General features: G+C 42.2%; 3 protein-coding genes across 5 annotated transcripts in view; 1 reads left to right on the top strand and 2 right to left on the bottom strand.

Annotated features, from left to right (window-relative positions):
• Positions 1–67: 67 nt before the first annotated feature.
• On the top strand, positions 68–2,945 carry RhoGDI (rho GDP-dissociation inhibitor). 2 transcript variants are annotated; one of them, XM_066283703.1, is made up of 5 exons: positions 68–403; positions 1,190–1,379; positions 1,484–1,708; positions 2,238–2,480; positions 2,536–2,945. In XM_066283703.1, exons 2-4 carry the CDS (start codon positions 1,199–1,201, stop codon positions 2,432–2,434), a joined length of 603 nt encoding a protein of 200 aa, XP_066139800.1. In that variant the 5' UTR covers positions 68–403; positions 1,190–1,198; the 3' UTR covers positions 2,435–2,480; positions 2,536–2,945. The 2 variants fall into 2 exon arrangements, with proteins under 2 accessions (XP_066139800.1, XP_066139799.1); XM_066283702.1 differs by having other exon boundaries at positions 78–403; positions 2,235–2,480.
• Positions 2,946–3,153: 208 nt separating this feature from the next.
• On the bottom strand, positions 3,154–16,390 carry LOC136339995 (uncharacterized). Of its 2 annotated transcripts, none has more exons than XM_066283677.1 (16): positions 15,224–16,390; positions 13,965–14,164; positions 13,712–13,915; positions 7,297–12,373; positions 6,102–6,884; positions 5,794–6,044; positions 5,502–5,736; positions 5,277–5,441; positions 4,964–5,214; positions 4,806–4,905; positions 4,574–4,749; positions 4,292–4,433; positions 4,113–4,236; positions 3,885–4,041; positions 3,724–3,801; positions 3,154–3,671 (listed from the first exon to the last, which is right to left on the bottom strand). In XM_066283677.1, the coding sequence occupies exons 1-16, from the start codon at positions 16,053–16,055 to the stop codon at positions 3,639–3,641; spliced, it is 8,808 nt and encodes a 2,935-aa protein (XP_066139774.1). In that variant the 5' UTR covers positions 16,056–16,390; the 3' UTR covers positions 3,154–3,638. The 2 variants fall into 2 exon arrangements, with proteins under 2 accessions (XP_066139774.1, XP_066139773.1); XM_066283676.1 differs by having other exon boundaries at positions 13,965–14,173; positions 15,224–16,366.
• Positions 16,390–24,285, bottom strand: part of LOC136339996 (mucin-2-like) — a 36,877-nt gene continuing 28,981 nt past the window's right edge. The window contains exon 3 of the mRNA XM_066283679.1: positions 16,390–23,208. Coding sequence (XP_066139776.1) covers positions 16,397–23,208 — 6,812 coding nt within the window. The 3' untranslated portion in view covers positions 16,390–16,396. The remainder of the gene's footprint in view (positions 23,209–24,285) is intronic.

Genomic DNA, 24,285 nt, shown 5'->3' with positions numbered 1-24,285 from the left:
GTAACATTGATTTTTATCTTCATTTGTTAAAACAAATGACGCTTATTTGTTTAAATGTCAGTTATTTTTCAAATTTTTTTATCGCTATTTTGTAGCTAGAAATTTGGCCTTTTGCAAGTTTTATTTTTCTTTTATTCTCAAGATATGTATCTATAAATTCGAGCTAATTTGTGAAAATCGGAAACTTACCTTTAATTTTTTTAATTAAGCCTAAAAGTGAAGGGAAGTTCTTACGGGTGCTTTCAGCGCAAGAGCGCATGTTCACAGGTTGCAGGATTTTTAGATCCTGCGCAAGCGACACACTTCTCCAGATTATTTGCTGGTTAGGGGGCATACACCCATCGTGCCGGAAATCGTCAGTTCAAGTGCCTTTTCATCGTTTTGTACATAATTTTCTATTAAGGTAAGTAATTGGTAATAAAGTATAGCTTATTTACTATCAATATCTACTCTAGAATTTTTATAATACGATATGCAGTATGCTTAAAAAGAGTTCCTGTGGTTATAGATCTTGTTATCAAAACCAAGTGAGTAATAGTTATCCAGGTTTGCATACTGATAAGGTGACTGAAACTCCTTGAAAAAAGCTCCAATTTATAGTTTCAGGAGATAGTTTCTAGGAATTCCTATACGAAAAACAGTAAAATTAATCCGTTAATACTATTATTCTAAACACTGTAACCAAAAGGATTTTATTGCCCTGTTAAAAATAGACCACTTTTCTCACAGCAAATCTCCCTGCCTTTTGTACTTCTGTGTTTATTTTCAGTAAAACTGGAGAGAATAATTGGCGCTTTTCGTGTTTCAAGTGACAAGAAACTTATTGCTCTTTTAATTAGGTATCCACAAATTTTTGGCATTGCTATGTAATTACTATACTTAATTTACACTGTACGGAATTTAATTTGGTTACAGTTAATATCTAATTCTCTTCTTATTTGTTTATAATTAAGCCTGGAAGTCTGTGGTTATTATAAATAATTTAAGGAACACTAAGAGTTATCTTCTGCGACTGTCTACATATTGTAAAATACTTTTTTTCTCCATCATTTTGTCTGTCACTACGTAATGTCAACTCAATCTACTGAGGTAAATATGGTTCTACCCTCAAAAGCTCTGGTCAAACCTCGAATTCACTCCATCTTCTCAACAACTCCTGACAACAATTAACTCTTCTCTGTTAAATTAGTAACTTACAATGGCTGATACAGACCAAGTAACCACTCCTGAAGATTTGGACAAAGAGCCAGACACCAATTACAAACCTCCTCCAGAAAAATCTATCTCTGAACTCTTGGAAATTGATCAGGAAGATGAGAGCTTGAGAAAGTACAAGGAGGCTCTTTTAGGGCAGGCCCAAGCAGGCCCCATTATTGTAGGTAAGTAATGGTTACTGTTTCTATAGGGATTTTTATGGACTTATCTGAGTGAACTGCATTAAATATCTAATTTACTTAACAGTATTGAATTTATACCATTCCAGAGCCAGATAACCCAAGGAAAGTTATTGTAAAACGTCTAGTCTTGGTGCCAAATGATCGTCCTGAACTGTCTCTTGATTTGTCTGGGGACCTCTCAAAGTTGAAAAAGGAGACTTTTATAATCAAAGAGGGGGTGTCCTACAAGATCAGAATTGAGTTCTTTGTTCAGAGAGAGATTGTGCATGGGTTGAAGTATGTGCAGAAAACCAGCAAAATGGGGATTTCTGGTAAGTCTTCAAGTAAATTCTTTATTCCAGGGTGATTAATCATAATAACTGCGCTATATTCAGCTTTGTGAAACGACGTTATGATAGGATAATGGTGTAATTAATATGTTTTCAGCATATTGGTGATTAATAAAAGTTTTACAGTAGTTGCTGATGGCTATTTAAGGCGACTTGGCATTGTTTTATTTGCCGGGGAATATGTTGTTTTGTTTGACTTATTTGGGCATACAGGGAATGCCTGGTATTCTTTTATTAAACAAATATGACTACTGATTTAATTAAGAGGCAAAAGAATGGGGTTATATTTAATATCAGAGATTTTTGGTTTGATTTCAACTTTCTGCAGGAATCGTTGAAGCTTGAGAATGTTCAGGAAATTAGTCAGGATTCCGAGAAAAACAAAGATCAAACTAAGAAAACCTCTGTTAGTATTTCTTTCCTTATTCTTTCACTTGGCATGCCATCTTTGTGTGACCTAGAACAAAAAATTTCTCTATGAAGACGTTTCAAATAATAATACTTGTAGTAGATAAAATGACCCACATGGTTGGCTCCTACGCCCCCAAAGCAGAAATCCAATCCTACACCACTCCATCTGAGGACGCTCCTTCAGGAATGTTGGCAAGAAGTTCCTACACTGTTCACTCTTTGTTTACTGATGATGATAAAAATGAGCACCTCAAGTGGGAGTGGACGTTCGAAATCAAGAAGGACTGGAAGGACTAAATTGGCTCTTTTGGGGGTTTAATGAAATTTTATTATTTTTTTAAAGGTGAGTTGTATAGTTTGGTTTGATCGTTGTTTAAGTGAAATTAATTTTTTTTCAGGTTTTGTGGCAAAATAATTACCATAAGTGATGAGAAGTATTAAAAATCAAACAATATTAGATTTAGGTATTGTGAAGTGTTTTTACCCGATTTTTATATGCCGTACATTTTCGAGTCTTTTCCGTAATCTTACGGGGTTTTTAACTCGGCTCTTGCTGCTGTTAACGGTGCTTTCAAAGCATCGTTTTACACAAATTGAAAACGCCTTTTGTACACTCAGGAAAGTTTAGCTTAAGGGCTTTTAATCCTAGTATTAGAGGTAATTTTTTGCGATTTATCTCAATGCGGTTTTTGAGTGTAATAAGCAATACATATTCCCATTTTAATGAACAATATTTTGTTATTGTACTTGTATTTTGCTTTATCGGTAATTCTGTGTTTTTGGCATACATTATACTTTAAAATAGTAAGATGGCTTTTTTTTTTAAATATTACTTCCTTTAATCGTTCAATGTTTCCTTATCTTGCTCATAATTTGATCATTCCTTCAATATCCCAACAATTGCTATTTCCACCGGGGGCGAGTTATTGTGTTGAAGAAGGTTGAATAACGTTGAATTCAAAATCGGCATTCTTTCAACAATCAACACCTGGATTTCAAGTACGAAACCAACAACCTTTAAGTAACATATTTATATTTTAATAACCGCTTTAGTGGGACAACGCGAGTCAATTCAATAAACCATCATTTTTGGCACTAACTTTACACTTACATCTATTACGTAATATCAACACCAGGTTGACTTGCGTCTCACCGATATAAATGAATTAAGATACACGTGTTATAGTAATTGCTATTAGAAAGATATACAACTATCCTATACTACACACATCCATTCGTATCACTTATAAGAATCAAACGCGAACAAACGCAACAAAATTTAAGCTATTTACAAAAAAAGAGGGGTTTAAAAATAAATTATGGCCTGTATAGACTATTCTTACTCTACTATGACTTGGATTAGTAATATAGTACTCTTGATAAGCAATCATTCACACGCAAATTCCGGATTTATGACTAACAAAAGTAGATAAGGCACGTTAACAATCGCTTTGCGCGCTATTGAGCTTCTTTTTCTACCCTCAGGGGTGGTCAGCTACTGCTAAAGGGACTCGAAGCCTGATATATCAGAACCCTGGAATTGCCAGCATATAAAATTCTCGAAAAACTATCAAGCATCAACTTACTCTATCTGGTTTATACAAATGCGTGTGCGGCAGTAAAAATGTTGACCCTAAATCGCGCTCCGCCATTGTGTTGGCCTCCTTTAAAGACGCAAATTAGTAAAAAGTGTAGTAATATAGCGTAATACAGTAAAAAATTCAAGGGAGAAAAAATCAATTCTTACATCATTTTGGTGCTGTAACGACTTGGTGTCGTATTCACTTCTAGTGAAGGATTTCATCGGTGGAGGTATCGTGGTCTCGTCATATGATCTGGACTCGGACACAGTGCTCACTCTAGGTATATCTAGCCAATTGTTGGTTGATTCCAAGTCATCATCGCTGTATAAGCGAAAAAAAAAACATGAAGAAAAAATCACTCTAAGTCATAAGTCATGTCAATAAGATCTTACTCTAAAGCTTTCCTTAACGTAGTGAACTGAGAAGAAGTGTCTACCCGTGAAAGTAAGTCTGCGCTGATTTTCTGGATCAGCGTGGCGTTTTCGCTTCTGTCGGCTTCAGTACCGCAAGTAGTACCTAAGTAAACATTAATGTTTTGACACCTTTCCACACTTTAGGACGATAATTGTACCTAAAGTACCCATGTTATTGACCACAGTAGCGGATACTTCAAAGCCCGCAGAAATTAACGCTCCTGAAGTTTTTCTGGAGCTGATTTGCTCCTCTATGTACTGCTCGCTTATAGCGGTGCTTGGTTTGCGTTTGGGTTCGCCCTAAAAAGAAAAATTGCACTTACTACCTCATTCCACGAAAAAAAAAACACGAAACAAAAAATAAAAATCACAAAATATGGCAGAAACTCACTTGAAATTAAGAATATCAAAAATCGGTTAATTTCAAATTCCTAACTCACCCTTTGCGGACTCGGCCCGGCGTCCAAGTAGCTGAGCAGCTTCGATTCCGAGCTCATTGAAGGAACGCTCGGCTTCCTCGCATCGAAAGTTGTGTAATTCGCTAAGTTGGGAGTAGGTGGTGCTGGGTGGTATTTCGCTCTGGGAATCATCACCGTCAAGGATCTGTCTTTTTGATCTGCAAAATGTTGTCAGTAAAAAGCAGTTATAATTTCATCAAATTCTTTCTCGCACCTGGGAAGATTATACCAGGCTCTGAGTGCTCCACACTAGTCATGGACGCCTTCTTCAATGCCCCTTTAGCGGGAGGGGGCTTCAGTTTTGGGGCAGATTTCTAGGTGAAAAAATGTGTCTTATCCTCAGTATGCAAGTTAATGTTCGTTATATCATACTTGTTGCACGTAAGGAGGTACTGAATTGGTCTCACTTCGACTATCCTCCGAACTTGTGTCCTCAATCATCGCCCTTCTGTCCAGAGTTCCTCCACTCCTATTACCTCCACTTCCACCTCTTTGGGGAAGGAATCCGATAGTTCTAGCGACGCCCGACTTTTTCGGTTTTCTCCTTACACAGGTCAAGATTATGCAGACCATGAGCAGAGCGAAGAGAATGGTGCCGAGGGTTACTAGAGCGATGAGCATCACTGAAGAAAGATCACAGATGAGTGTAGAGAGTAAAGTTAAGACGCAAGTTTAGATTTAGTACCTTTAAGATTGATTTGACAACGATCTCCGGCATACCAATGGAAACATTCGCATAATATCTCCTCAGAACCTCTGGAATAGCACATGCCGTGATAGTTACACTTTTCGCATCCTACTTGCTCAGAACTGCATAAACGGCCTGGATAGAGCATGTTCTCTGAGAGATCTGTGAAATGGAAGCATTTAAATTTATCATTGAAAATGTGTGATAAAGGGCAATTCGAACCGGAATATCCCTCTTTGCAAGAACAGGTATACGATCCTCGTAAATTGAAGCATTTGGCGTTTTCTGAGCAATCGTGTAAGTTAGAGTTTTCACATTCGTTGAAGTCGTGGACCTTGAGGTTATCTACTGTTCGAGAAGAGGCGAAAACGTCGGTACCTCCCAAGGATGAATTGCTGTTTCGGAGGTATTTTTTTAGTATATCTTCCATGCGGGTTTCGTCTATGTTATCCGAGAGCTGAAAATGGATCAAATAGCAGAATGCACCCTGACTCCGAAAAGAGTTCACGCTTACTTGAAGATAAAATTTGCTGACCACCCCCACTTGTCCGCGATGGGTGGAAACGGGGTAGAAACCTGTGACTTTAACACCATGAAAAATGTCCCTCAAGTCGGATTGCATAACCATTCGATCTAAAGCCTCTTGAATTTTCCTGGACAATTTCATAAATTCTGTAGAATTTTCCATTGAAAGTTTGCTGCGGTATTTCAAAGGAGTTTTTCCGATTTTTTCCACTGTGACATTCAAATTGTAGGTATAAGTAGCTGGAAGGAACAAACAATATCGAATTACAGCTCGAAATTAACGTCTGCATCACTTACGATTGCATGGCCTGTCGGGGAACATCCTGGCGAATCCGGGCCTGCACACGCACCTCATCATCCCCTCAACTTTCTGACATAACTCGTTCCTACTCGCTTTGCATTCTGGATTGCACCGGTCCTTAAGTCTTTCCCCTACAACCTCATTGATAGGAGCAATCAGAACTCCCCCCAAAAGCACGTTACTGGCTTCATTATCAGTCACTTCGTCCCTGTGGGGAATGTTATTGATATCCTCAGGAGGAGCGGTGGTTTTCGACATTTTAAAAATAGCTCCTTTGTGTTTGTCAGTCATCACCACAAATATCGACTCATTACTTTCAAAATCTTCTTGTGGAGGTTGCTGCGATTCACTATTTTTGATAATAAAATCTTCCAGAAAATCATCATTTTCCTCGTTTTCCTTCGAGCTGGAGTGAGACACTATTACCGTAGGTTGTGGTACTTCAGTGGTGAGCGTAGGCTTAAGCCTCACTATGGAGATATCACTACTATAGTGAGGCTTCTCCATTGTAGTGGTAACAGTCTCCACAATGCTGGTAGGTTTAATCAGTGTGTGGAACTCAGTCACTGTGTCCACGATATAGCTCTTCTCAGTTTTGGTCACCAGGATGGTCATGGTGCTGGGAGGGCCGCCCAAGGTTTTTACTACAGTGGTCTTGGTGATTGTCACCGTGTGCGTTTTCGTGTAGGTGATGTAACGGGTGGGCAAAGCAGGAGTCGGGTTGTTCGCACTCATGGTGGTTGCCTTATTGGGCGCATCTACGATTTTCACTTCGTTACCTGTAATATGGAGTCAAATTTGATTTTATTCATTCATTTGTTAATGACTTGCCGAATCATAAAAATCGGGATAAATCTCTAATTTTGTCTATTTAAACTCTCATTAGCCACCACTATTCGTTTAGACTAACACTTCAATCTAATGTTAATGCTGCATATCACATAATTATCCTTTTCTGTTGCACGTCCTTAAACAAAGACAGAGCATATAACGTACGACCAAAGCTTACTACTGTTCAGGGTAGCGGATCCAATACCACACCTTTTATCTTCGTCTAGACGGATGTAATAGACGAAGATAACTATATGATGCGAGGTTGGTACGTGGCGCTGCAGATGTTTATTTGATGAAAAGGTGGTGACACAGCGGTTGCAATTGAGAGTTTTAATAGTAAAAGCAACGGCTACTTACCGGCGTGATGCACAGGTTTGGTGATGATATCCTCATTTAGGGTAGCCACTGTAACTGCTGGACTACTGCTACTAAGGGAAGCCTCAGTTGTAGTCAATTTACTCTCATTCCTCCTTTCACCATCGAAATGGGGCTGTCCCACAATAACCTCCATAGACGGGGTAGTACTCTTCAACGTTGGAGTAGGTGTAATGGCACTGGTGTTGCTTCCTCCCGCAAAAGGAGGCTTCCTAGTCTTCGAAGGTCTTCTCGTAGTTGTACTTATTGGTCGATATCCAGGCCTCCTCGTTTTATTCCTAATCGTGGTACTTGGAATGTCAACTTCCATCGAAAACACGGTACTACTTGTAGTCACAGGCTTATGTGTAGACACTAAAGGAGGTGGGTTCATTCCCAGAACTACTTCTGTCGTACCAATCGTAGTTTCCGGAGCTGGAGGCACCATCTCTTCTAAAGGTTTACGAATGAAGGGTTTCAGAGTGCTGCTGGATTCGTCTTGATCAGTTTTACCAGGGTCCGTATGGGGCACTCGAATTATATCTTTTCCAGGGGAGCTAATGTCGATCTTAGGCGGCTCCATTAAGATGCTCGGAGTCTTTGAATTCTCCTCTGCAATCAGAGGAGGAGGATGCAGCACCTCCATGTCGTTAATTTGCTGCGTGAGATTGGGCAGGTGCACTCCGAAGTTTTCCCCACTGTTCAGGAGAATCTCAGGAGTTGTTACTCCAATTTTTGCGTTTGGTTTGATGTCTACTTGGTTGGAGGATTGCCGTGGAGGGAAATCAAATGGTTTTTCTGTTTGTAACTGTTGGGTAGACGTGGATGGAGTAGCAGGGGTGGTCGGAGTATCTATTAGCAGCGAAGTGACTTTTAACCTATTTACAGTAGATTTCTTGGGGAACGAATCAGTCTTTTGTCCATTTTCATCTATGAAGATTATGATGGGTCTTTCCGTGGTTGCATTCTTCGTGTTAAAAGTCAGGAAAGTCAAATCATTCTTCTCAGTCTGAGATTCCTTTTTTTCCCCGTAGTAAACTGGGCCATAATTTATCTCTGCTGGATTTGGATGAGTTTTCTCAAACTCTACAAATCCAGGCCTACGATCATAGGGAAAACGCACTTGAGAAGCATTCTGGAAACTATCAGGGAACCTCACTAACTCTACCCTTTCAGTGGTGGTAAACTTGTGTAATACCTCCAAAGGAAGCTCCCCAGGCCTCAGAGGTCGAACATTGGATTCCTGAATAACCTCTCCATCCTTATTAGCCAAGTCATCTTCATGGTGATCACTCAGGACAAAAGTATCTTTAGTGACCTCTTTGAAATGATTATCTTGATGGTACTTATTCACATTTACTCGTGGAGGTTGATGTGTGGTGACTTCGAATAAAGGAATTGGGAGGCGTTCCTTGACGGATGAAGGCCTCTTGGAGAAGTACTGCTTTCCTGGAGGAGGAGGAGTCATGAATTCAGATACCTTGGGCCTGTCAGGCCGAGGTCTAGGTCTCAATAGGTTCCCTTTAGGAGGATAGGGGTACTTGGGTTTGTTGGGTCTACTTGGAGACGGAGGTTTAGATGGGTGCTTCTGGTCTTCTGACAGAGGATGCGGACGTTGTTGTTGAGCGGGAGGTTGATCCTGATGAGGCCGAGGACGTTGCGGATTTGACGGCCTTGATTCTTCATAGAGAGGATTCTGTAAAGGTCTTGATTCTTCTGGATAATGAGGATGCTGTTGAGTCGAGGGATAATGGGTCGGTTTCTCAAGATGATTGGAGCTCTGCGGTTGTTGGTCTGGAGGTCGCATTTGTGCGAGAAAATCTAGATCTTGCTGGTTGGACGAGCTTCCGTGATAATGCAGATTCTGCTGACTTTGAGGTCCCAATTGTGTTGGGTGGCGAGAGCTGTGTTGATTTACTGGCGTAGGCCCCTCTGGGTAATGAAGATTTTGCTGATTTGAAGGACTAGGTTTTGCCGGGTACTGAGGGTTTTGCTGGCTGGATGGCCTTGATTTCTCAGAGTAGGTGGGGCCTTGCTGAGTTGGAGGCCTCAATTCTGATTGGTAATTTTGCTGACTTTGCACTTCTGGATAATGAACATCTTGCTGATTTGGAGGCCTGATTTCTGTTGCGTAATGAAGGTTTTGCTGATTCGATGGCCTCGGCTCCTCCGGGTAATTAGAATCTTGCTGGAGCGGAGGTCGCATTTCCGAATCATAATGCTGCTGGTTCAGACTCTCTGGATATTGAACACCATACTGATTTGACGGCCTTGACTGTATGAGGAAGTTGGAGCCTTGTTGTTGCTGGACTGCAGGTCTCTGATAATTGTGCTGCCCTTCCGGATAATGCTGACTGGGAGGTCTAGGTTCGTCCCTAAAATACGGACGCTCTCGATTTGGGAATTTCGCATCTTCCTGGAAATGCTGGTTCATCGGTATATTGAGAATTTGTTGCTTCTCTGGATACTCTACATGGAACACCTCATTTCGTAAAGGCACAACTACGTTGCTATTATTCACAACGAGATTGAAGCTCTCATGATTAATTATATGAGCGTTCATATCTCCATTCTGCTCGCTCATGCCAAATGATAAAGGAGGAACCCCCACGCTAACCTCCCCGTCTCCCTTGGCAAAATCCAGTCTGGTAGGTTCAATCCTTACGGGAATTTTCTCGTTGGAACTGACATCTGGATCAGCCTTAACATTGAGATAGGGTCCCACCTTTATCACTCCAGAAACTTGTTTCTGGTTCCCCTGATTCAACTGAGGTGTCGTATGGTAAATTGAGCCATATTGAGGCAAACCATTATTGAACCCTTCGATGGGATTGAATTCGGGTTCTGGATAAGGACTGGGGTCATCGAAATATTGCCCATTGTGGTGCGTTTCAGTGGAGCCTCCGTAGATCAAAGCGGTGGTTCTGTTGAATGGGATATTTACAAAGGCTATTTGGGAGGGTTGCAGCTGTACCAAAAGGGGCTGCCCGGTGCTGCGCTCTATTACCTCTGGCAAGACAATCGAGACTGATGGCGCCGGTGGGTAAATTGGGTTCTGATTCTGAGTCTGAAGATGGTACTTGCTGGTGATTATTTCTAAACCTCCGTGAAATGCCGATTCTTGTTGTTGCTGCTGCTGATTCAGAGGGTGGGTTTGAGGGTGCAGCAGTGGATGTTGGTGGGGCCCAAAAACGTGCTGCTGCTGCTGAGAATGTGCAACCAAGGGAATATGTTTTCTCTTCTCGCCTCTGAACTTCTCTTTCGGCCTTGAAATAGGAGGCGGAGGGGGCCCTATATAGTCATCTTTGTTGGGGGCGTGGATGACATTAGTTTGAGCAGGTACTTGATCCAACGGGATCCTTTGCTTCTCCGGTAAGGGTGGAGGTCTCATCCCCACAGGGATTTCATTGATCACCTCTTGATGAAGGGGAATGCTAGGAGGCAATCTCGGACCGACCCTTCCAGGTTTCCCCACTATAACATCAGAATTTGCAGTTATAATATCGCCAGGACTGATGGGGATACCATTGTTGCCTAATAGGGGAGCCTCTTGTTTCACTCCACTTGGGGGGTCTTTCCACTCGAAAGTGGCGATATTTTGGCTTTCAGCTATCTCAAATTCATCTCCAAGGGCACCTCCAACGGGTATATAGACAGGGGATCTGTTTTGAGTGTCCATTATCTGTTCCTTCTTAATTGAAGACTCTTTGGTTTGATCACCACTAGAGGTGACATTAACGTCATTCCGACGGAGGTTTTTGTTGATGTACCCGGCCATTGCATTTAGTACCGGAGTTAGGGCTTGAAGGGTGTTCATGTTGATGGAACCGAGCCCTAAAAGGTCCTGAGGGGGTGCTGCAGGGTTGGGGCTTTTATTGGCACCCTTTTTTGTCTTAAAGTTGCTGTTTTTTTCCACCACATTGCTGCTTGCGGTGGTTATCACACTGGCTTTGCTTGCGTTCACCTTGGGTTTGTTCTTGCTCTTGTGAGCTGGGCGCTTCACTTTGCTAGTGACCACATCAATTTTGGTGTCCTTAACTACTTCTGAGGCCAGCAGTGAACCTAAATTACTGTTTAAGGTGCTTTTGGTAGTTTGAAGAATTGGAGTTTCCAAATTGGCAAAAGGATCATCGTCCACAAACACTATAGTAGATCCAGTGACGATATTTGGCTTGCTACTAAAGCTGCCCTCCAACGAAGTCACCCCTAACGAACTGGGAATTTGAGTCTTTTCAATGGGGAGCACCTTGGTGGGCGCAATTTCATTGTGAACTTCATTGGCCTGCACCGTAATCTCCACCTTTTCTCCATCAACCAGAGTGGCAATTTTCTGAACCCGATCTGAGCCAGCTTTGAGATCACTGGCCAATGACAAGATATACTGAGGATCGAACAAACTTGGTTCCAATGTTTCTGTGACAGTGTTTTGTATCACTTTGGTGCGAGAGTTGATAATGGTGCTGTGCTTGGGATCATTCTCCTTGAGCAAGGTGGTGAAGTAGGTGAAAGTGGTATAGTAGATTCTAGTTGCAAGAATATCGAACTCGGGCATGAGACTTGCAGAGGAACTCACAGTACTCTTCTTTGAGTTCAAAAGCAATTTTTCTGTAACGACATCACTCTCTGTTGAAACGTTGGTGAAGATCGTCGGTATTCCACTTTCAGTCACAGTATTATAGTACGTGTAAGTGACGAAATAGGTCTTGGTGATATCAGTCGTGCTGAAAGGAGCCTGTTGAAGCGAGTCCAAAGCAGTATACGACGTAATCACAGGCCGTGCAGGTGGAGGAACGCTTTCAGTTATTACTACTTGAGTCACCACGTCTCTAGTGCTGATAACACTTTCGCTATCGCCCTCATAGAGAGTTTTCTCCAAGTCGATTGTGCTGATGTAGGTGTTGGTGTCTTTGACCGGAATCTGCACCTCCGAAGGTTTCAGCAGAGATAGATAGTCGTCAGGAGCTGTCACGGTGTTGGCCACGACATGCTGAGAGGAGATGATCAATGGTTGCTCACCATCCAGGATGGTGTTCAAGTAGGTGTAAGTGGTGTGGAAGACTCCCACTGAGAAGGTCGGGTACTGAAATTGAGTTTTAGTCCAAGGTTAGAGGAAAAGTCGCGGCAGCTTCAGCAGAAAGATAGCCCTCATGAAAATAAGTTTTTCTTCCGCGGTTGCCATAGCATTTAACCTCGTAACAAAGTTGTTAGGACGTTGATTTTGTAGCCCTAAAGGACTGCATTAAGGAGCTGAAGTTGTGCCCGATGGGTGTAGCACAGTTACGTTCCAACCACTGGTATTGTGAGATTTGCCGTTATACCATGCGGATGTAAGGTGAAAAAACTTGCTTGTTGATAGGAAATTGGTTTGTTTTCGATATTGCGCTTACAAAAAGTCTTTGGTTATTTATATATTTTTTTAAATCGAAGATATGTTTATTGGGAATTCTTACTGACAGAAAGTTTTTTCTTCGTTTGCGTACTATTTAACTGAGTCTGCATTGTATTTCTTCTAAATTTATACTCTCAAAAATTCATTGAATAGATTTTGAATCGCAATACACCGTCGATTGTAGTTTTGAAAAACTTTCAATTTCCCATTTGACTCGTGTTTCAATTTTTTTTAAATCGGCCAATTTGCGCTTCTGGTGATATAAACAATTAAAAAAGAAAATACGTTGAGAAATAGTATTTTTTGTCATATTTAATGGTGCGTTTGAATTAAAAAAAAACAAATAAATTATTAAAAAGTTAACGAGGGAAGGGGGCGAATTTCGAGACGCACTGTATGCAAAAGTAAAGTGACGTCATCACATACGTAACACGCGATGTAGACAAATCTGACATAGTTTTGGAGCGTCTCGCATTATACTGAATTTTAACAGTAATAGATATGAAGGCGCACATTGTGCAATACTTTTTGCTTGAAACGGGTTAAATAAATATTAAAAGCAACAACATATTTTTAATTTAAATTCTACCTAAAAATCTGACAGAAAATCACTTTCGCCGCCGTCGCTGCCTCCATTCGCACTGGTATTTACGGGTAAGAGCCTCTCTCGATTCGGAATGGGCTCCCTTTCACACCACGAATTAATACTCGTAGAATAAACTTCTAATTCGCACAGGTGTTAAAAGTAACAAAGGACCGTTGTTATTTCGCTCCTCAAAACTCAAAAAATGCCGAAAAAATTTGCGCTCAAATCTTCGACAATTTAATATTCAAAATGGCCGACGACATGCGTCAACGCCCCATCAGATTGGTCCGAAAACGGAGCAAGCGGATGTGCAAGATGCACTGCAGCAAATAAAGATAGAGCTATATGTGTGTGTTGGCAACAATTAATCTTCGTTTGTGACGTCAGTCCGCTTTTATAACGAACGAAATTTAATTTTTGAATGCAGTGCGTCGATGACTCACCTGAGTCAGAGTGATTCCCATGGCAGGAGTAGGCAGGATCTTTCCGGTATTCATTCTCTCCTCAGTGGCAACGTTGGAGACGACCTGCTCGTGGCTAGACACTGTTGTAGTGCCCTTTTCCAAATACGTAGTTAGATAGGTAAAGGTTGTCAGGCAGGTTTTCACTACAAACTGATTGGGATCCAAAGGGGTGGAACTCTCGGTCTAAAAATCACACAATTACGAAGCTTCCAAGGAGTAAATATCAACGTACGTTCGAAGTTTCTTGTGGCAGCACCAGCAGCATGTGTTCGCTGAGAGTGGTCGGTTTCAAGGTCACGTGTTTCATGGTACTTGGAAGCACCCTCTTGAAGTCCTTGTCTCCAGGATACGTGGTCTTGTCCCCCGCCACTATGACCTCCACCCCGTTAGACATGACGCGCGTTGCCAGATTGCGCGGCTCCTCCCGGAAATCTGGATTTTCTAAGTTAGGTGAAGTTATGAGAAACTGCGACGTGGCGTTACGTCATAGAGAAATCGGTAGCAAAGACATTACTGGTTGGTAGGCCTTCAATAAGGGGTATTCCTAAATATCGGGCACATACGAAGGAGGATAATTCTTTAGATTTTTCACGAGTATAAGTTCATAGAAATGTGGGTCCGCAAAAGCTTCGTCATTTATCTAAGGGGTGTAGAAATTTCAGAAATTTTTCAGTTTTTTCCTTACAGTTCCTGCAGTTTTTGAGATATTTCGCTAAAATTTGGATCACGCTATAGGACTTATATCACTGGGCATGTGGAGTCGTTTTGATAGTTTACAGGGCGATATTTTTCCGAGGATCTTGCTGCCTTTCCTCCCCCCGAACTTTTCGCAGTGAGCCGCTGGTAGATTCTAAAATGCAACATGATTTTTTTTCATGTCCGCATCGGCCATTGAAGAAAAAAATGAAAAAAACGATTTTCCGTAATTCGCCAGATGAAATTAAAATTTATTATGGATAACCCGTTACAGGAACCATTGAAACTGGCCCCCTCCATCCCTGAGAACAGGGGTGAGTTTGTATTTTTTTTAATTTGAACACCCTGTAGATAGGTAATGAGACATTTGCCGACCTGTGTTTATGTGAACTTTTAGTCGTGAAATAAGCTAAAGAATTACCCCCTTCGATATGTACATGATATTTAGGAATATCCTGTATATTTTTATGAGAGATACCGGGCGGAGAAATACAGGTTGTCCCAAGTTCACATTGCTCCGGAGCGAGTTGTGGAAGAGAAACACTAGGGAGCACCAAGGTCTCCTAAAATTGTGGGCATATAGGGTGTCCCAAATTCACACTATTTTCTGAAAATTTGTAGACGGGTTACAGAGTGCAGTAAAGAGCAAAACATCTCTCAATGCTACCGATTTTTCCACATGCATTTACTCAAATACTATTTACATAGTCTTCTCAAGGATATTTACATGAAATTACAATTGACTTGAACCACTACAAAGATCTCTGATAAAAAAAATATACAAAAGCAACTCACCTTCGGTGTTAGACAAAGAAGAAGGATTATGTTCCAAAGTTGGAAGGAAAGTTGGCTGTACATCGGTCTTGTCCAGATCTAGTAAAGTCAGCGTCGTGTACTGAGTTAAACTTTCTGTTACTGTAGTGGTTTTGGTTTGCGGTTTGACCTCGGTGGTCGAAGTTACAATTTCATCAGTACCCGCCACTGTGGTCACCACAAAGGTGTAGGTGCGCAGTCTGGTTGTAGTCAAGGTTTTCGTCTCGAATTCGACATTTGAGACAACAGTGGTTTTCAGGAGGAGTACGGGAACGTCTGTACTTTCTGTGATTTCTGGGAAAAATGGTTCGTAAGCTGGAAGGGATTCTGGAGGGGACTCTTCAAATTCATTTTCAGCTTCAGCATCATCAGAATCATCCAAATATTCTTCTTCATCTTCAACTTCTTCATCCTCCGAAGGTTGATCTTCTTCGTCCTCCGAAGGTTGATCTTCTTCGTCATCCGAAGGTTGATCTTCTTCGTCATCCGAAGGTTGATCTTCTTCATCCTCACTAGTCTTCCCGGTAGATTCCTCATCTTCGATCAAGTTCTCCTCAGTCCGGTCTTCATTATCTTCTATTTCTGATTTGTTAGATGTACCAAAATTTTTACCAACTTGGTTCTCATTCCGGAAATGTTTGGCAATCTCGCTTTTCTCTACTTGGATATCAAAAGTACTATCCTGCATTATCATTTTTAGTGCTGGAGCGGTCTCGGTGGAACCAATTGTGCCAATCTTGGTTTTGTCTGGTAATACACGCTTTCTAGTTATAACGAGCTTCCTTCTGGGCTTGGTAGCTTCCTGCCCGTGCATCTCCAACCCATTAAGGTAGTTATTAGCCTCAGTCTGAGGACTGCTCAAAAGCCTTTTCTTCTTTTTAATTTTAACTTTCCTCCTCCTTTTTCTTTTATTCGCCTCAGTGGTGGTGCTTACAGGCTGCTTCCTCACTAATTTCTTCCTCACTCGACGTCCGTTTTGAATGCTGTCACTTCCGCTCTCCAAGTCTCGTTTAATTCTCCTTACTAAATCTATGTTTTTGCCAATACTCCTCGAAACGTTAATTTTGTGTGTAAAGTCGGTTAGTAAGCCCCTAGTTAATACAGTAGACGTTTCGACCTTGGCATCATCAGGGGCTGGATTGCTGCTAAGGTCTTTTAGGCTAAAAAAGCCTCCTTCGATAGTTTATCATCGGAGGCCTTCACGTACTTAATCGAGTATTTTTTGGTCGCCTTAGAGGGTTTCGAGTTGAACAAATCTGGAGTTTTCGTTTTTAAGTGCCTGGGAACATCTCCAATTATACTCTCGAGGCTCTCAGTTTCTTTTGAGGACATCTCAAAGAGGGAATCCAGCTCCTTGGAGGCGGGCTGAACAAATCCATCATAGAATTCGGTTTTTCCCGGACGATCAAATGCTTTTGAGGCTTTCACTGGGAAATAGTCTACACTTCTCTTCCTCCTCATCCCATCATCTACAGTAACAGTAGATAGAACGGTGGTAAAATCTCCAGGGGTTCTTCCAGAGACATACAAAGTAATCACACTAGTCTCCTTTGGAGGTACCACTTTAACAGGTTTCCTTTTGTTGTTACTTTTCTTCGGTTTTCTCTTTGGAGCCGCAGTAACCTCTTCAGCATTCTGCACCTCATCGTCGGCAAGATTCAGCTGCTCCAATTGCTCCTCCGCCACAAAACTCTGCTGCGCAACTGGATCATTTAAGGCAAAAACATTCGCTGGATTTTGAAGTGCAGCTTGAGGCTGCAACTGTTGCTGTTGCTGTAGCTGTTGTTGCAGTAAAGGCAGAAGCAGGGTATTCAGTTGCGGGGCTTGACCAAATAAAGTGGGAGTAACGACTACGGTGTCGGTAAAATATTCTGTTGCAGTGACCACCTCAGTGCTACTATCACTAATGGTGGTCAAGATTTCTTTCCCTCTGAAGGTCAGAGGTATGACCGTTTGGAGGGTACTGGTGACTGTGGTGACATAAGTAGTGGTGCGGGTTTTGAATTCTGTGGTTGGCGTCACGGGACCTGCAGGGTTGTTTTGTATGCCGAGTAGGGGGTTTGAAGGAACGCCTCCTCCTAAGAGGAGTTGGGAAAGGAGGATATTGGCCAATGGCGCTTGCGCAGCTAGAGCTGGTTGAATCGTATTTACAACCTCTTCAACTTGGTAGGCAGTGCTAGGAACTACGTGAGAGAAGGACGTTTTCCTTCCTCTGATTTGAGTGGGGGTGAATATTATACTGGTAGTGGGGGATTCATTGAGTATAAATTGAGTAACTAAAGTAGCCCCATTTCCATTAACAAAAGTACTTTCTGTAAGCAATATTTTCACCTCTTTTCCTAGGGGATTCAAAGTCGTTGAATATTGATTCGGACTCAGAACCTCAGTACTGAGTTTTGCAGTCACAATATTCTTGTACTCAGTCAACTTTCCGTTCACCACAGGAATAGTGACTTCGGTGGGGATTTTGTAAGTTACCGTAATTGTTCCATCAGTCTTGGGGAGCACGAAATTATCATCTACATTTTGGTCATAGGTCCTGCCTCTTGTATTAGTCCTTCCCCTGGTTTTAGACCTAGCCGTGGTCCTCCTTGCCGAATTATCCTGCAAATACCCTCCTCGAGCTCTTATATTAGCCCTAGGAGTTGTAGTGGTACTCCTCCTTATACCACTAGCTCTAGGTGAAAAGGCGCTTCTGGAACCTGCAGAGTCTTTCTCTCTTAAAGTAAACTGAGTTCTAGAATTTTGAGATCTTGAAGGAGAAATACGTTGTTTCCTCAAAGGAGCTTGAGTAGTACTTGTGGTCGTACTGGAAGTTGTTAACTGTTGTTGAGATTTTCCTGCTCGATATCTACCAGTTTGATACCGATTTCTAAATGAAGGTCTCGTCTCCTCGATCATTTCTTCCGTCGTAGTAGATGGAGTCGTTGTGGACCTACCCAGGGGTCTTCTAAATCGAGAATATGTAGCTTGACGCTTGGAACGCCTCTTAAATGGCCTGATTTGAATCCCATTACGCGGCTTTGGACTGGGAGTTGTAGGCGCAGCCTCAGTCTGGGTGAGTTGCTGGGAACTCTCATAATCAGTATCATCTTCATCACCACCCTCTTCTTCTTCTTCTTCATTTAAATCCTCTTCAGTTAGTTCCTCTGCAGGAGTTTCAGTGGTGGTCGTAGAAGTAAATAGGTTCCGTCTGGGGAACAACCCTCCTGCTCTCTGTCTATTGAGCAAAGCATTAGGTCTTGCAGGGGTGGTTTTTGGTCTTGAGGTTGTTGTGGTAGTTTTGCTGGTAGTCCTGGGTCTGCTAGTACTTCTACCAACTGAATTAAATCTACTTAATGGTGGTATTCGGAGTTTTAGCAACGGATTGATTTTACGCAGCGATTCTGTGGTCGTTTGCAGAGGTAAGGTGGTGTCTAAACCATTATTACTATCAGTGGGACTTCCTTCAGTTATGCCTGTGGTTAAGTCATTTTCACTATCAGGAGGAGTTTCGGTGACTATTTTCGAGCTCGGGGACCTGTTGAAGCCTGAGGCTGCAGTCGGCTTGACTTTAAATCTAGAACTTCCTCCCCCAAACAATCCGCTAGGGCGTATGGTTACAGAAGGAGCTGTAGATGATCTAGTGGGTCCTCGTTTAATTCCACTAGAAATAGCGCTGCTTCTTCTAGAAGTGGTAGTAGATTTTGGTTTTGAGAATCTTCTACTTGCAGGCGCAGTTGCTTGAATGGCATTAGTGCTGAAAGAACTTCTTCTACCTACAGTAAATCTATTCGCCTTCGAAGCTAGAACTGCAGTAACCGTAGGGGTGAAATCGGACCTGGTTATGGTAGCAGCGGTAGTTGCTCCAGCTTTACTTCTTTTAGGAGCGAAAGTAGGTCTTTGACGTGAGGCAAATGGTCTTATAGCAGGAGTAAAAGTGCGCTTCTTAGCCTGAAAGCCCAAACGAGATTTTCGTCGCCCTCTATTTTCATCTTCATCTTCCTCACTTGCTTCAGTACTGGACTCATCTTCAGTCTTCGGCGAAGAATCAACGATGGAGCTTTCAATCACTACGGGAGTGGGGGTTATCACAGATGCCGATACTTCGACCAGTTTAGTTGCAGTTGGCAATATTTCAGTTGCAACAGTGCTGGGGAGGATAAAACTTGAGGTGCTTTCAATAATTTGGGCGTACCGCCCATCGATTATTGTCCCAAGGACTTTGCTCTCGTATAAAGTGGTTGTTTGGTTTTGGACAATGCTGCCCTCAATGGATCTCACCAAACCAGTACGATGAGCTACCGGCACATTAGGCCCTAGGGCTGACTTCTTATCTTGATCCACTTCCAATGAACTAGTACTCTCAGTGGCTTGAGAATAGGAACCCTCTAAGTAAGTACCGATGACTCGAGTGGTGTAGAGCAAAGTACTGATTCCATCGGCGTCGATGATTTTACCCTGGTTGAGGCTGACAACCCCTGTGGGTTCCACTGATACCACTGAGCTGGGAGTAATGTTCTGAGACAGAATTGTCGAGGTACTTTCTAACACCTTAGCGTAAATCCCCTTGATGTAAGTGCCATAAACTTCTGTAGAAAACAGTGTGGCTGTTCCGTTGTGGTCAACAGTGCTGACAACTGTAGATAATAAACCTGTTGGCTTAGTTTCTGTAGCTTCCACCTTATTCTGTTCACCAGTGTTAACTGCTCTGCCAACAACATCCGCAGTGTTGTTAACGATATTAGTGACCGTCTCCAACCTACTATTCAACACGGTTTCATCCCCAATGTACGAAGTGGTGTAGTAAGTGTATGTGGTGAAGTATGTAGTCAGCTCATCCTCTCCTACAGTGGAGGGAACTATAGTGGAAGTAGGGGAAGGTTCTACTACCGTGGGAGTTATGGTTAAAGGAATGACAGTTTCAGGGGCTTCAGTTGATTTTAATTCGGGAGTGGCAACGTTGGAAACGGTTTCTTCTCGGCTGGTCACCTTCGTTTGACCATCTTTGTAGAGCGTGGTCCAGTAGGTAAAAGTAGTGAAATATGTCACTGGAAGGCTTGCATCTTCAGTGCTCAAAGCCTGAGTGGGGGTTATGGTGGTTGTGACGACGTTAGTGACAGTCTCGAGCCTACTTACAATATCACTAGAAGTGGTACCATGATACTTAGTGGTGAAGTAGGTGAAAGTAGTATAGGAGGTTTGTAGAAGCACTGTGGGGGGTGACGGGAGAATTTCGCTTTCGTTATTGCTCTCCGAGACAATTTGATCGTCCAAGAGAATATTCCTCTTGTCAATGCCATCAATGATTCTCTCCTCCCCTTTAGAAGTACTACTGCGGACATCAGTTACCATGGTCTCAATTGACTCATATTCGCTCAAATCAATAATATCATTCTCTATCTCTTTGTTGCTGTCACCACCCCGTTTCAAAGTCACATACCCATCTTTATCCAGAGACTTCGAGGGAATGACATCATTATCTTCATCTCTATGTTTGCTCTGGTTATCAAATTTCAAGTTTCTCAGTCGATTTTGTAGCACTTGCTCATCAGCACTGACCACCAACTTGGTGGGGGCGATAGCTGCTTCATCTACTGCAGTTGGAGAAACGTAGTTGGTGTAGACTTCAGTCCTACTCGAAATCTCAGTCTCACCATCCACAAATATTGTAGTGAAATATGTATAGGTTGTATAGAATGTCTTAACGCCATTGGTGTTTTGGAGGTGCTTGTTATCCAGAGCAGGAGTTGCTGAAGAAGATTCTTCAGCAATTGAATCTTCTTGAGAACGTACTGTAGGCTGAATATCTGCTAAGTCTTCAAATGTAACAGTCCGCGAAGGAATTATTGACTCCTCTTCATTGAGCAAGCCTGCAACTGCAGGATCAGAAACGTCACTGCCAGGCTCTAAAGTAGATGTGATCACATTGGTGTTCACGACAATCCTGCTTGCAACAGAGCTGGTAGAATCCTGGAAGTATGTAGTCAAATACGTATACGTTGTGTAAAGAGTCTTGAAAATGAGCTCCACTTCTTCCCCTTCTTCTGTGGTGGCCTCAGTGGTCTCAGGCTTAGACTCAGTAACGTGCCTACGTTCAGTTGTAATTTCCTGAGGCTGCGTAGTAAGTTCTTCCGTCTCTTTGGTGGTAGTGGTAATGATCTCTTCCATCTCAGCGTTATCGATGGGTTCAGTAACGGGAGCTGCCGATTGTTCAGTGGTAGTGACGGGTTCAGTGACTGGAGCTGCGGTTTGCTCAGTGGTGGTGATTTCCGTGACGGAAGGCTCAATGCTACATGGTACAGTTTCCGAGGAGACTTGGGTCGTTGTCAAAATGTTCGATTTCACTGAGGTACTGGTGCTCTTCTCCAATGGGATAAAGAAGGTAGTTAAATAGGTCAGAGTTTTATACGCAGTGGAAGATATCACTTTGAAACCTTTGGTGCACTGAGGCTCTATTTCATTTTGGGTGAGCTCGGGAGTCGTGATTTCAATTTCCGTGGTCGTCGATTCTTGTGGTTCTGTAGTAGTCTCTTGCTCAAGTTCCGTGGTGGTTTCCACTGATGCCTTCTCAGTAGTCGGCAAGGCCGTTTCTGAAGGTACTACTCGATTAGATGGCGAAGTGGTAGTAGGGATGTCAAAGGAGAAATCATCATCGTCGAAGAAAATTGTAGTTGCTCCTCCAGTGGTTTTGATTGATGACGTAGTAGTTGTTTCTTGAGGTTTCACTGAGTCTAAAGGCTGAGTAGCCACTGCAGCTTGGGCTTGCAATGAAGCTAAAATTCTGGCAATGTCTTCGTGACTAGGAGTTGACAGCATCACTGGCTGAGTTTCTGAGGGCTGGACAAGATCTTCACTAAAAACAATCGGAGTAACTCCATCTTGCTTCTGCTCATTGGCCAGAACTGACAGTTTAGCCTCCAAGTCTACAGGCTCATCGGTGGTGGGGTATTTCCCGTCTCTGTCTTCCTTGTTAATCACCATTGTGTTGGGTCCAGAGGTGTTTATCGTGTCTTCAGTGGTGACAATTGTAAGAGGAGTTGTAGTAGGTTCTTCTTCCGTTGTCAGGAAAGTTGGATAGTGTTTTTCAGTAGTAACAGGCTCTTCGGTAGCTATTGGAGTGCTGACCACTAAAGTAGGCTTTATAGTGGGTTCCACAAGGATTTTGGTAGCTTGCGCTACTTTTTGCGGCACTTCTGAGGTATGAGGAGTGAACACTATCACTGTGTTAGCCACTGTAGTGGTGAAATCCGCGAAACCGGTGTAGGTGACTGTCTGCAGGTCTTTGGGGTTGGGTTTGACTAACCCGGCTTTGAATAAAAGCCGTGCTTTACGGTCGGCAGGAGTCGTAATCTTAGACCTCTCGGTCCTGGCCTCGAAATCCTGTCCCAAAGAAGAAAATCCCGAAGGTGAAAACTCGTTCCTCACAGTAAATGTCGGTAGATTGTCCCACTCTTTCACCTTTGAAGGTTTAAATTCTCCAGGATTATCATTATGGATGATTAAGTTCTCGTGAGTCATGTCTTTCTGTGCGTTGACTTTGAAGACCTTCGGCTCAGGTGGTTTGACCACAAACGGTACGCGGGCGTTGTTGGACTGGGCCTCATTGAGGATTTCAGGATCGAGCTTGGAAGTGGGGAACACACGGTAGGCTTGTGAGGAATCTGGGGAGATAAAGTCAGTGTTTCTGACAAAATTCTTGTCGGAAATTTGGCTTTCGTCCAAGTTCCAAGTTTTTGGTTGGTTGTAAGATTTAGTCTGGGAGTCATGGTCATAGACCACCCTACTTGTCTTTGAGAGTAAGTGAGCGTAAAGTCGTCCGTTGTCCAGAGTCGTACCGAGCACTTGAGTGGCGTACTCGGTGGTGACGCCATCTTGGATGAAAGTACGTGCAGTCGAGGTGATAAGTCCTAAGTCGGGTTTAACGCTTAAGAATCTTCCTAGGGAATTTTTGCCTTGGTTGTCCACTAGGAGAACGGTGGTGATATCTACGAGACAGAAGAGGAAGATAGATTTAGATTATGGTACAAAAGCTCTGTAATTTCTTAAAATTACCGCCCTACAATGGGAAAAAAAACATATTTAGGTGAAAGTGGTGGTTTTCTCTTGACCTATGGACAATGTACAGAATGAACTTGAGTTACCATGAATTAGGAAAAGTTCTTATTTGATATGTTAACAGCATGCATAACTAGTAATTTACGTAATTATTATTGCCTTTTCAATGGCCTTAGGCATTCAGAGTTCCTATATACACGCATATGTTACACGGTAAGTTTCGAAGGTTACTTTCTTTGCATTTTAACTTATACAGCGCTTACAAAAAGTGCCGCAACAAGTTTGTAACTTTCATAAACCGGACGTTTTCTTAAAAATGCTTAAGCACCTAAAATTTTATAAAAAAAAAAAAGGCATTTAACGCATCGTTTTCGATGTCCCAATTGCTCACCCCCCTTCGGCTACCCCTGCTAACTTGTTAATATCAACAGAAGAGCTACCCATTGTGATATATCAAATGAAAGTTAATTATATAAAGAGTACAACTGTGCACTCAGAACTGAAATTGGATCTGCAGTTTCGTTAAAAAATAAAATTATTACATAAGGTATCTCATTATTACATCAAACGAAATGGAAAATCCTACAGTAAGTGCTCAAATTGGGTTTCACTACCAATTTGGCAATGGCTCAGTCGTTCCTCGAACTCTTTTATGCAATTGTCCAGTGTTGCTTCTGGTATTAATTCTAATTCTGTTTGAGTTTTAAGACGTAAATAATCTAAATTTTATGGTCTACTTGTCTAACCGGAACCTTTTAGGTACCGCTTTTTAAAAATGTCGGTTTTTTGAAAGCTACGACCGCGTCGCAATACTTTTTGCAAGCACTGTATGTCCATGAAAATGCTAAATATTGTTGTTCAATGACATTCTAATGTAATTAGTAAGGCATGTCCAGGCCTATGAATACTTCTTCGGCCTTCGCATTTCTCTACCCAAAGCCTGAACGAATTAGGAAATAAGTATCCCTAAGTTCCGACTCAGTTGCATTTTGATTGGAAACCTCTCG

The sequence above is a fragment of the Euwallacea fornicatus genome, chromosome 7 (genome assembly GCF_040115645.1).
Source record: "Euwallacea fornicatus isolate EFF26 chromosome 7, ASM4011564v1, whole genome shotgun sequence".
Taxonomy (NCBI): domain Eukaryota; kingdom Metazoa; phylum Arthropoda; class Insecta; order Coleoptera; family Curculionidae; genus Euwallacea; species Euwallacea fornicatus.
Note: the sequence above shows the minus strand (reverse complement) of the source record. Positions and strands in the feature narration are given on the sequence as shown.